Raw genomic sequence first — 13,570 nt, forward strand, 5'->3', positions numbered from 1 at the left:
TTGCACCCATCCGATCATTTCAGATCAATGAGAATATGAGAAGAGCTTGGGGGTTGATTTCAAACAAAGCACTGGGAGAAAGACAGACGTGAAAAAGATACTCAATATGGCCGTGGGAATAGTTAGGAAAAGTGTGGCTTTAATGTAAACACAACATTCGATTGGCTCAGCACAAACATTCCACATGAGAGAGCAACCAATAAACTACGGAGGAGGAAGGGGTGCAGAACAAAAGCATTCACAGTAAAAAAAAAAAGAAATCTGGTATAATCATATATATATACAGTACGGTGTTTAAGGTGAAAATGGAAAGGGGGATTGAGAGAAATGAGGAACGACACGTGATAGAGGGATAGGATGCATCTTCAGGTGAATGAGTGGAGAGCAGTACTTTTCCTCTGTGAAAAGAGAGAACGTGACAGCCGGGGTTTGACTGTGGCCTGCTCAGGGTTAAGAGGTCAGGGGTTAGGGTTAACCCAAACTCCCCACTGAGAGACTGCTGCTGAATTCCAACTCTACCCCTGCCGCATGTCTGTAGATCTAAAAAAAAGGTGTGTGTGTGTGTGTGTGTGTGTGTGTGTGTGTGTGTGTGTGTGTGTGTGTGTGTGTGTGTGTGTGTGTGTGTGTGTGTGTGTGTGTGTGTGTGTGTGTGTGTGTGTGTGTGTGTGTGTGTGTGTGTGTGTGTGTGTGTGTGTGTGTGTGTGTGTGTGTGTGTGTGTGTGTGTGTGTGTGTGTGTGTGTGTGTGTGTGTGTGTGTGTGTGTGTGTGTGTGTGTGTGTGTGTGTGTGTGTGTGTGTGTGTGTGTGTGTCAAAAATACCACTCACTCTATCAGAAGAGAAGGTGACGCAATTACCATATTACCTAACTCATTCATGTCCTTGTACTATATTATCAAATGTGGCACTGAACAAATTCTATTTGGTGTAAATGCATTACATTTGGTGATAACATAGTTAGTACAAGTGTCTAGACATGCCACGTTGACGTTTTAAGATTGTCATTATCTATCATACCTCCAAAGTTGGGATTTTAAGACAATAAAAATCATTAAAATGACTTCAGCATATGTATTTTGAAATACAATGCAGAATGATATAGTTTAAAAGCATAAAGTATTGTTCTGTGACCCGTTTAAGCCCAAATATACAAAATAGATGATTCAACTCGTTGTTTGTGAACTACAGCCGTTTCTGTGTCGTACCATATTTAGTCTTTGGACACATGGGGTTATTGTATTTTACACATTACATGAATCATGTCATATGAATACATGTTCAAATGATCAGATCTTAATAACTTTTGGTATATAGATTGTCCAGACCAATATAAATATGAAAACAATATTGAAAGAAATCCACTCACTTTCTCACACACACACCTCTAGAGTACATGCAGTATTTCCAAATCCAATGGAGACTGCAGAGAGAAACACTTTACAAATGGTGTGCATTGATGTCTGTGGTGTGTGTATACACACGCGTGTGCTTGTGAGAGAGGGAGAGAAAGAGGGCGAATGCTGTAGCAGGCCTCACTCGCCATTGACTTACATTGGATTTGCTTATGCTGTATAATATACTCTAGGAGTGTGTGTGGATTTCTTTAGATATTGTTTTTATATATAATGGTCGAGACAATTATTAAAATTTGAACATGTTCTGAGAATCAGATAAAAAAATCTCATCAAATGACTCCATTAAATTTGCTTGTGAGATAGAGAGGGTGTGGATTTCTTTAGATATTGTTTTTATATTTATATATTGGTCCAGACAATCTATATAGCAAAAATGATTAAGATGTGAACATGTTTAAGATCTGAGAAAGAGGGACAATGCTGTAAAATCACTCACTCTCCAGTCTCTATTGACTTGCATTTGATGGGCTTATACTGCATGCACTCTAGGAGTGTGTGTGTGGATTTCTTTAGGTATTGTTTAAACGCTTTGGCCGATGTAAAAAAAATCTTCAGATTTGTCCATCAATAAACTCAAAGAACATGTGTACTAAAGAATATTATACATTTCCGTTATGGACATGAAAAGGTTAAACCAATCAAATCCTTTCAAATCTACAGGAATGCCTAGAGGGGGTAGTATGGATGGATTTGGAATTCAGCATGCTTGCTCACAAGGGTCATCCTGAGCTAAGCACTGTGTGGCTTATCTAATCTACAAATTACCTCAACTTCCAAATAACTGAGCATTCACATATTCATGTTTTATTACATAAAGAGCACCTAGGAAGACCCTTTTGAACAAGCAGAGAGACTGGTCAGTGGTCTGTGGCTGTCCTCTCCTAAAACTACAAATCTGTAAGGACTAGTGAGTGAAAACAACACGGTGGAAACCTATCCAGTCCTTTCATCTCAGTGATAAGTGAGAGGAGACCAGGAGACAACCATATGATACATCACTGACCAGTGGACTTGAGTGTGCAAGTCTAAAATGATAACCTATTCCCCATACTATTTACTACTTTTGAAGAAGTAGTACACTACATGGGAGGTGACATTTGAGACGGTCCATCAGAGCAGCTCTAGACCCTCTGAGACCGAGACAGGAAGTGGTGTTCCACCGGTCTGACAGGACAGGAAATAAATATGTGGCACGGGATTCTAGGAGGTAGGAGGAAGCATGGAGGGCATGAGGTTGAAATAAAATCCATAGATAATTTGATGATAATAAAGCGTTTGTGTCCCTTCAATTGCATTATATTGTAAAGATAGTGTGAAAGTGATCAATGATCTCTAATTCTATTCCCCTATCTGTCATGCTCAGAAGGTTGGCACTGATATCACACTTTCCCGACACAGATATATCATTGGCTGACAGGCATTTCATCACACTGCAGGAGGCCAATGGCAGAGCCTGCCACACAAACAGAACCGCCCCCCCTTCTGGATGTTTGAAAGAGAGAGGAATAAAACAGAGCAGAAGGAGCTCATGTAGAGCAGCCCTGTGTGAGTCCAACAGAGAGGGGGGTTCTATCCAATGCTGGACAGAACCCCCACTACGCGCCCCAGCCACCAGTACCTCCCCTATTACATCATCACCTAGAGCACAACATCACCTCTGCAAACGGAGCACCAAGGGGTACGTTCACTGTGGCTCAATGTTCTGGATGTTGCAGATAGAGATGTAATGTATAGAACTGACACAAATCTCTATCACAAGGAAAAGAGGACCTTCTCCGCTCTATGCATAACATTTCTGTCTAATTTGTTGCGAAACATGGCACGAAAACAGAATATACCCCTTGGACCGCCCCTTTTCCGATATACATCTTACAGTTGTTCATACAATCAACAAAACATGAAAGACATTCAATAGGAAACACATGTTGATAACAAATAAACAAAAGAGGGGTGGTGGAATTCTGAAATTAAAAAAAGGAATAGAGGAACAGAACATGGCAAAGAATCCGTCGTGGTGTCTGGCGGCAGCTCTTTGGGTCCCTTTGGACGTGTAGATTTACATAATTATGCTTTTTAATATCATCAAAATTATTATTATTATTAACCACCTCACACCCTCCAATGCAACCTCTGTGCAGGGCTAGGCCTCAGTATAAGCCACACCCCCTCAGGTTGTTGGCGATGATGATGTCAGTGACTGCGTCAAACACTACCTGGATGTTTCCTGTGTCAGTGGCACAGGTCAGGTGACAGTAGATCTCCTTGTTGGGCGAACGGCTCTTACTCTCAAATTGCACCTGAATGTATGCGGTAGCATCATCATAAGTGTTAGCACCTATGGGGGGATTGGGAGGAAAGGTGGGTGAGGGTGAGAGAGAGGAGAAAGAAGAGTGGGAGAGGAAGAGAGATACAGCGCCAGAGAGTGAGAGAGACTTACGACCATCTGTTCTGCATGTGTGTCTGTCTGAGTTTGTGTATATGCGGACCGGAGGGAAGTCTTACCTGTATATTCAGGGAAACAGATACTCAGTGGTGACTTCTTAATCTTCTCCTCGAACAGATCCTTCTTGTTGAGGAAGAGGATGATGGAGGTGTCGATGAAGAACTTGTTGTTACAGATAGAGTCAAAGAGCATGAGGGACTCGTGCATGCGATTCTGCAGAAGAAAAAAAATAAGACAGATGAGATGCATGTTTAAGAATATGTGTGGTGTGTTTGTGAGTAGTATGAAGTGTGTGTGAAGTACTTACAGTTGTTTCGTCCTCATGCAGAACCTGATCATAGCCACTTAACGCCACACAGAAGATAATGGCCGTCACATCCTCAAAGCAGTGGATCCACTTCTTTCTCTCTGACCTCTGACCTCCAACATCAAACAGCCTGAAAGAAACATAAGAGTTATAAACGCGCCATAACATACACCACCAATATGCTACAAACAAATATACTGGACTGGTTGTGTACTGTATGTGTAAATCTATGTGTGTGTGGTGGGTGTAACCTAAAGTGCAGGTTTTTGAAGGTGAAATGGGTCTCCACGATCCCAGTGGTCTTGACTCGGGTTCTCAGGATGTCCTGCTCGGTGGGCTGGTAGTCAGCAGCACCAATACGGTCTAAACTGTCCAGGTAGCTAATGAGAGAAAGAAGGAAGGAGAGGGGAGGGGGGGTAGAGCTTCAGTAATACACTCTTAGAAAAAAAGGTGCCATCTAGAACCTAAAAGGGTTCTTCGGCTGTCCTCATAGGAAAACCCTTTGAAGAACCCTTTCTGGTTGCAGGTAAAACCCTTTTGGTTGCAAGTAGAACCCTTTCCACAGAGGGCTCTACATGGAACCCAAAAGGGCTCTATCTGGAACCAAAAAGGGTTGTATCTAGAACCAAAAAGGGTTCTCCTATGCGGACAGCCGAAGAGGCCTTTTGGAACCCTTTTTTCTAAGAGTGTAGAGCTACAAAAATACAGTGCGAAGACTAACCTTTGCACTGTAAAGACTAACCAACGCAGTCACTTCAAAGACTAACCTTTGCACTGTGTTACTGTTCACGAACAGGCAGCTAAATGGACTCAAATTCCAATATGTTATGTAACTGGAACTTTCTCACAAATCTTCCATTGTCGTCAATGCATGAATTATGCTTAATTTAAAGTTTCATGCATTCCGATATGCTTGGTCCCTTAGTGTGTACTCACTAGGCAGCGGAGTCATTGAGCTGGTACTCCCTGGCCCTATTGAAACACTCCTGGGTCCCGGCATCGGCCCACAGACGCTTCATAGCTGTCAGCAGCTCTGCTGAGTAGGGCTCTGTGTCCTCCATACGAGTGACCACATCACACACCAGCTTAGCATCCGCCTGGACACACACATAAGATATTATGTACAGAAGATATGACCATGCATCACCACACACACACACATGCACGCACGCACGCACACACACGCACACACACACACACAAACAAAAACACATGCATAGATTTATTAAGACACATATGAGCTGAAGACTGTATAGCTGAATACCTGGATGTGTACCACCATACCCCACTGGAAACATTGAGGTCTGCTTTGCAGTGCACTTTGAAGTAAGGTTTTGAAAGGGCCATTGGTTGTACACTATGATGAACTCTACCCGGTGCAGGGAGCATGTACCCACCTTTCTGTCCTTGTCTGCGTACTCGATGCCCAGAGAGTCCATAGCTCGGAGGACGGCAGCCAAACTCTGGATGGTGTTGCTGTAGACCACAGGCTTATACTGCTTCACATCATCCCCAGAAAAGCCATCCTCATGGATAATCCTGCACACACACACACACACACACACACACACACACACACACACACACACACACACACACACACACACACACACACACACACACACACACACACACACACACACACACACACACATCAGAACACATACAAAATAACACACACACACACGTACTGTACGTAGGCTAAGTGTGCGTGCATGAGCGCACACACACAAACATTCACACTTCAGTGAACTCACATTTCAGCAGACGCTTTAGTGTATGTGCATCTGTACGCGCGTTCATGTGACCAAGAACAGGGTTGTCTCTGAGCGTCAAGCAGTGCCTGCTCCTTTGCACACACCCAAATACACTCAGCACATCAATGGGTGCCACCCACCTTCTCTTTTCTTCTCTCTTTCACACACAAACACTCACTCACACCTCAGCAGCATCAGTAGCAGCCAATATAGCCACTTTAGGTTACACATTTGTAATGACAAAGGTGGTCTGTACATTTAAACCCTCAACAACATTGACGTGAAACGTTTCGATATTGAGGATCAGATTATAAATCCATTACACCAGCCTAGTCTGGAATACACTTCAGAAATTGGGGCGGCAGGTAGCCTAGTGGTTAGAGTGTTGGACTACTAACCAAAGGTTGCAAGATCCCCGAGCTGACAAGGTAAAAATCTGTCATTCTGCCCCTGAACAAGGCAGTTAACCCACTGTTCCTAGGTCATCATTCTAAATAAGAATTTGTTCTTAACTGACTTGCCGAGTTAAATGAATAAAAATAAGTATACCATTGACTTCAAAAGGTGCATAATCCATAGGTATGAAGATCTTATTCTTATAAGGTGGTTCACACATTATGCAACACATTTTTAAAATTACTTCTCAGACAGAGTTCAGTCTGTCAAATCAGAGGGCCTGTTGTCCGGACCTCTGGCAGTCTCTATGGGGGTACCACAGGGTTCAATTCTCGGGACGACTCTTTTCTCTGTATATATTAACAATGACGCTCTTGCTGCGGGTGATTCCCTGATCCACCTCTATGCAGACGACACCATTCTGTATACATCTGTCCCTTCTTTGGACACTGTGTTAACTAACCTCCAAACGAGCTTCAATGCCATACAACTCTCCTTCCGTGGACTCCAATTGCTCTTAAACGCTAGTAAAACCAAATGCATGCTTTTCAACCATTTGCTGCCCGCACCTGCCTGCCCGACTAGCATCACTACGCTGGACGGTTCTGACTTAGAATATGTGAACAACTACAAATACCTAGGTGTCTGGTTAGACTGTAAACACTCCTTCCAGACTCATATTAAACATCTCCAATCCAAAATTAAATCTAGAATCGTCTTCCTATTTCGCAACAAAGCCTCCTTCACTCACGCCGCCAAACATACCCTCGTAAAACTGACTATCCTACCGATCCTCGACTTCGACGATGTAATTTACAAAATAGCTTCCAATACTCTACTCAGCAAACTGGATGCAGTCTATCACAGTGCCATCCGTTTTGTTACCAAATCACCTTATACCACCCATCACTGCGACCTGTATGCTCTAGTCGGCTGGCCCTCGCTACATATTCGTTGCCAGACCCACTGGCTCCAGGTCATCTATAAGTCTATGCTAGGTAAAGCTCCGCCTTATCTCAGCTCACTGGTCACGATAACAACACCCACCCATAGCACGCGCTCCAGCAGTTATATCTCACTAGTCATCCCCAAAGCCAACACCTCCTTTGGCCGCCTTTCCTTCCAGTTCTCTGCTGCCAATGACTGGAACGATTTTCAAAAATAGCTGAAGCTGGAGACTTATATTTCCCTCACTAACTTTAAACATCAGCTATCTGAGCAGCTAACTGATCGCTGCAGCTGTACATAGCCCGTCTGTAAATAGCCCACCCAATCTACCTACCTCATCCCCATATTGTTTTTATTTACTTTTCTGCTCTTTTGCACACCAATTTTTCTACTTGCACATCATCATCTGCTTATCTATCACTCCAGTGTTAATTTGCTAAATTGTAATTACTCCGCTACTATGGCCTATTTATTCTTACCTCCTCACGCCATTTGCACACACTGTATATAGACTTTCTTTTTTCTATTGTGTTATTGACTGTACGCTTGTTTATTTCATGTGTAACTCTGTGTTGTTGTTTGTGTTGCACTGCTTTGCTTTATCTTGGCCAGGTCGTAGTTGTAAATGAGAACTTGTTCTCAACTAGCCTACCTGGTTAAATAAAGGTGAAATAAAAAAAAATTCAAAAACATTTAAATTACCTTTTCTTAGATTTCTTTTTTTTCACAGATGTTCAAGCTGCATAGCCTTCCTCATTATGTGCCTCTTAATGTGTGCGTACCACTTTGCCAGTCTGTACTAGTACACTATGATCAAGTTCTATTAAAACATACTTGCTTTTTAATAATTAAGGTGTTGGTTTTTAATAATACAGATTACTGTATACCATTATCAATTTACCTTGCTACATACAAACACAAACACACACACACACACACTTTTTTCTAATTTGGCACACAGAAACAAGAGTCCATGATTAACTTGGCCAAAGAAATGCCCCGATTGGCCTATAGATGACGCTGTTATAAGCAGTCTCACTTAAACCCTCATATCCACTGCCCGTTTGACCTAGACACTTGAAACTTTGCATGTAAGTGTCTTTCCGCAAGCTGAACAAATTTGCCACATGGACACATGAGGTCCTTCAGGATAGATTTTCCTCCATCTTGGAAATTTGTGAAATTTGTGTTTCCTTAGTTTGAGAAAACCTAAAGGATTGGTTAAGTAATGGCTGAGTTATTGATAAATCCACTTCACTATGGCCTATCAGTTTGAAACATTAACTTCTTATGGATGGTGGCAGTATTGAGTCGCTTGGATGACTGACGTGCCCAGAGTAAACTGCCTCCTACTCACTCCCAGAAACTAAGATAGGCATATTAGTAGTAGATTTGGATAGAAAACACTCTGAAGTTTCTAAAACTGTTTGAATGATGTCTGTGAGTATAACAGAACTCATATGGCAGGCAAAAACCTGAGAAAAAATCCAACCAGGAAATGATTTGTAGTTCTTCTATCTAATCCCTGTTCAAACTACAGTGTCTGTGGGGTCATTTTGCACTTCCTAAGGCTTCCATTGGCTGTCAACAGCCATTAGAAACGTGTTTCATGTGTCTCCTGTTACTGGGCAGACAATAGGAGCTCAGTCTATCAGTGGACTGCCTGGGACCAGTGAGTTGTTTACTGCGCGGGCACGTTTGGCGCGCTGCTCATTCTTTTTCTTCTGTAATGAATACGCTATTGTCCGGTTGGAATATTATCAACGTTTTATGTTAAAAAGACCCTAAGGATTGATTGTAAACATCGTTTGACATGTTTCTACGAACGGTAATGGAACTATTTGACTTTTTGTCTCTTATTTTACACTCACGCGTTATGCCTTTGGATAGTGATCTGTACGCACGAACAAAACTGAGGTATTTGGACATAAATATGGAGTATTTCGAACAAAATAAAATTTCTTGTGGAAGTAGGAGTCCTGGTAGTGCATTCCGACCAAGATCAGCAAAGGTAAGGGAATATTTATAATACTAATTCTGAGTTTAGTTGACTCCAGAACTTTGCTGGTATCTGTATAGCTTGCTTTGATGGTTGAGCTCTGTACTCAGAATATTGACAAATGAGATTTCGCCGAAAAGCTATTTTAAAATCTGACACAGCGGTTGCATTAAGGAGTAGTATATCTATAATTCTTTCAATAACTGTTCTAAATTTTATCAACGTTTATGATGAGTATTTTTGTAAATTGATGTGCTCATTCACCGGAAGTTTTGGTGGGAATACATTTTCTGAACATCACGCGCCAATGTAGAATGGGGTTTATGGATATAAATATGAACTTTATCGAACAAAACATACATGTATTTTTTAACATTGAGTCCTGGGAGTGTCATCTGATGAAGATCATCGAAGGTTAGTAATTAATTTTAGCTGACTTTCTGGTTTTTGTGATGCCTCTGCTTGCTTGGAAAATGGCTGTGTGGTTTTTCTAGTTTAGGTGCTGTCCTAACATAATCTAATGTTTTGCTTTCGCCGTAAAGCCTTTTTGAATCGGACACTGTGGTTAGATTAAGGAGAATCTTTAAAATGGTGTATAATACTTGTATGTTTTGTGAAATTTTAATTATGAGATTTTTGTTGTTTTGAATTTGCCGCCGTGCACTTTCACTGGCTGTCGTCATATCGATCCCGCTAACGGGATTCAAGCCATAAGAAGTTTTAACATGATGAACCATGTTAAGTTTGGCATCGATATCTTAAAAAAAAAAAAAAATTCACTATGTAACGCTAATGCTTAAAATAATCACAAAAAAAATCTTCTTCTCATGGACTAAAAGTCAGATTCACTCCAAATATGGTCTTTGGACTCATCACAATAGTCCCTAACAAGTTTGAGAAAATAACATTGATGAATTCAAAGATGGCCACATGTAAAAGCATATTAGCACATAGGCTAAAATGCTAAAATATTCTAAAAATACTTCAAACATCTTCTACTTATGAACCCAAGGACCAAATGACAACAAAATTGGAATGTAGGGACATAGTACTTGCTTTAACTTAGTTTGAGAAAAGATCAAAAGATGGCTGAGTTATTGACAAATCAAGAATCTGTTTTTATTTGTGTATTTAAACCACTGTAAATCCACTCTGATCTTGTGTCCTTTCTGTCATCCTGAGAACCCCGTTCATTGCTGGTCGCAGCTATACTACATGGCCAAAAATATGTGGACATCACTTAAAATTTGTGGATTCAGCTATTTCAGTCACACCCATTGCTGACAGGTGTATAAAATCGAACACACAGCCATGCAATCTCCATAGACAAAGATTGGCAATAGATTGGCCCGTATTGAAGAGCTCAGTGACTTTCTATGGGGCACCGTCATAGGATGACACCTTTCCAACAAGTCAGTTTCGTCAAATTTCCTCTACCCTGGTCAACTGTAAGTGCTGTTATTGTGAAGTGGCAACGTCTAGGAGCAACAACGGCTCAGCAGCGAAGTGGTAGGCCACACAACCTCACAGAATGGGACCACCGAGTGCTGAAGCACGTAATGCGTAAAAATCGTCTGTCCTCGGCTGCAACACTCACTACTAAGTACCAAACTGCCTCTGGAAGCAACGTCAGCACAATAACTGTTTGATGGGAGCTTCATGAAATTGGTTTTCATGGCCGAGTAGCCGCACACAAGCCTAAGATCACCATGTGCAATGCCAAGCGTTGGCTGGAGTGGTGTAAAGCTCACCACCATTGGACTCTGGAGCAGTGGAAACGCGTTCTCTGGAGAGATGTATCACTCTTCACCATTTGGCAGTCTGAAGGACGACTCTGGGTTTGGAGGATGCCAGGATAACGCTACCTGCCCCAATGCAGAGTGCCAACTGTAAAGTTTGGTGGAGGAGGAATAATGGTCTGGGGCTGTTTTTCATGGTTCGGGCTAGGCCCCTTAGTACCAGTGAAGGGAAATCTTAACGCTACAGCATACAATGACATTCTAGACAATTCTGTGGTTCCAACTTTGTGGCAACAGTTTGGGGAAGGTATTTTCCTGTTTCAGCGTGCACAAACCTAGGTCCATACATAAATGGTTTGTTGAGATCAGTATGGAAGAACTTTGACTGGCCTGCACAGAGCCCTGACCTCAACCCGATCGAACACCTTTGGGATGAATTGGAATGCCGACTGCGAGCCAGGCCTAATCGCCCAACATCAGTGCCCAACCTCACTAATGCTCTTGTGGCTGAATGGAAGCAAGTCCCATCAGCAATGTTCCAACATCTAGCGGAAAGCCTCCCAGAAAAGTGGAGGCAGTTATAGCAGCAAAGGGGACCAACTCCATATAATGCCTATGATTTATTTTTGAATGAGATATGTATTATTATTATTATTATTATTAATACACTCCTTTGTAAAACATGATAGGGTATCTCAAGGGGTTTATCATGTCAATACAATTCTGGCAAATAAACGTATGGATGTAAGCACATCCAGACACACACCATTATCAATATACATACATACAAAACTACACAAAGGCACACACATGTGTACACACACAAGGAGCCAATGCTATCTCAGCTCCAGGATCAGTTTTCCCTTTCCTGATCTCGGCATTATATAATATAACCAATGTAACATATGTAGTTCACAACAGAAGCCTCTCCTGAGCGATGCTTTTGGGTAACTGTCTGTACCGCTAGGGAGAACCCCCAGGATAATTAAATATGGAGAGAGTGCTAGAATGGAAGGAAACAGAGTGGAGTAGAGGGAGTAGTGTGTGTGATGGAAAAAGCAGGGTGTGTGTGGGGCAGATGAGACTGAGCTGAGGTACAGTGAATGCACTGAACCCAACGTTTTTGAAATTGTAGATTTTTGAGAGGATGTCTGCATAGCAACAGTCATGTTTTATTATGTGCATGAAAATATTATAAAATGTGCTTTTCTGGTTGGGCCCTGGATGCAGAGGTCTTCTTTAAAGAAGAAATCTAGTAACAGGGTTTAGAAAAAGAACAGTGATTTAGATGAGAGAGTGGTTTAGATGAGAAAGGGAAAGGTTTAGATGAGGTTTTAGATGCCATATTTTCTGAGTAAATCCGCTTTATAGGCAAAGTACTCTCAGCGATATCAGGCACTTAAAGCCAGTAAGATTAAAGCAGAGATATTTGCTAATGGAACTGTAGTGTAGTGACCTCACTAATACACACATAGACACACATTGGCTGCACACAAACACACACTCACAAACACCGATGTATTCGCCATCCCTCTTTATCGATAGATGCATGAAAAACCTCAGGGTAAATTTCAGCACCATGTCAGTGGACAGCACCCCTGCGGCCTGCTACTGACCGTGAGCACCGCCTCCAATTACCGTCTACAGGAGGTGCTCGAATCACCGGCAGAGGTACGGCCTCTCAGGAAACATGGCGGAGCTAGCGGCTCAGCCTCACTATGGGCAGGGGAGGCGCAATCTCAGGCCTCGTCAAAGACGCCTATTTCAGAAAAAAAACAGCACTTACTTCATCTGTTTGACGATGGTGCTTTTGCCCGATTCTCCTCCCCCTAAAGGGAATAGAGAGCAGAGTGAGAGTCGGTTGTCTTTAGGGGGACATGACATCAGGACCACGGAGAGCGCCTGCCGCCCCGGCCCGGCTCTCTGCAATCTACATCAACATCAACCGAACCGTGCAGAATGGGCAGCCCCCGTTATAAACGGTGTCTTACCAAGCAGTAGCAGTTTCACTTCCTTTGCGGCAGTGACTCCATCATCCTTCAGGTTTTTCTCGATGGCTTTGCTCCTGTCCAGAGCAGCGCGCTCCTCAGCGCTGAGTGTACATCCCATGTCTAGAGCCGAATGAACAATCCCTTCTCCTCTATTCCGCCCTGTCCCTCGCCGACTCAATATGTGTGTTTGTCTCTCTCTCTCGATCGTTCAGTCTGCTACAGCATGAGGCCCGGATTGAGGGCAAATAAAGCCGGGTCAGAACAGGGTTTTTTCTCCGTGCCTCTATGGATTGCGCTCCGTCCCTCTTGGAGCGGGGGTGGGGTCGTTGTGTTCGAGCCTCGGGGCTGGGGGTCTCTATAGGGCGGCACTGATGACAGCGAGCGCGAGCGATCTCATCGTTCAATCTCTTCACAATAACCGACGGAGAGAGGAGGGGAAGGGGAGGCAGTGTGCGCGAGACTCACCTAGCGGAGACAATCTCGTTGACGTCAGAGCCAAGGCAGGCGCTAATCGTCCGATGCGACCACATTCAAACGGGGATTTTAAAGACACATTTTGCTTCGTGGAATAATTTCGC

The 13,570-nt window shown here is 42.8% G+C and overlaps 1 protein-coding gene across 1 annotated transcript; it reads right to left on the reverse strand.

Annotated features, from left to right (window-relative positions):
• Positions 1 to 117: 117 nt before the first annotated feature.
• LOC106562227 (guanine nucleotide-binding protein G(o) subunit alpha-like) lies at positions 118 to 13,436 on the reverse strand. Its single transcript, XM_014126953.3, has 8 exons — positions 12,993 to 13,436; positions 12,788 to 12,830; positions 5,560 to 5,701; positions 5,099 to 5,259; positions 4,414 to 4,542; positions 4,163 to 4,292; positions 3,915 to 4,068; positions 118 to 3,747 (listed from the first exon to the last, which is right to left on the reverse strand). Exons 1-8 carry the CDS (start codon positions 13,108 to 13,110, stop codon positions 3,560 to 3,562), a joined length of 1,065 nt encoding a protein of 354 aa, XP_013982428.1. The 5' UTR covers positions 13,111 to 13,436; the 3' UTR covers positions 118 to 3,559.
• Positions 13,437 to 13,570: the final 134 nt, after the last annotated feature.

This window comes from Salmo salar, chromosome 11 (assembly GCF_965601325.2).
Source record: "Salmo salar chromosome 11, fSalSal1, whole genome shotgun sequence".
NCBI classification, from domain to species: domain Eukaryota; kingdom Metazoa; phylum Chordata; class Actinopteri; order Salmoniformes; family Salmonidae; genus Salmo; species Salmo salar.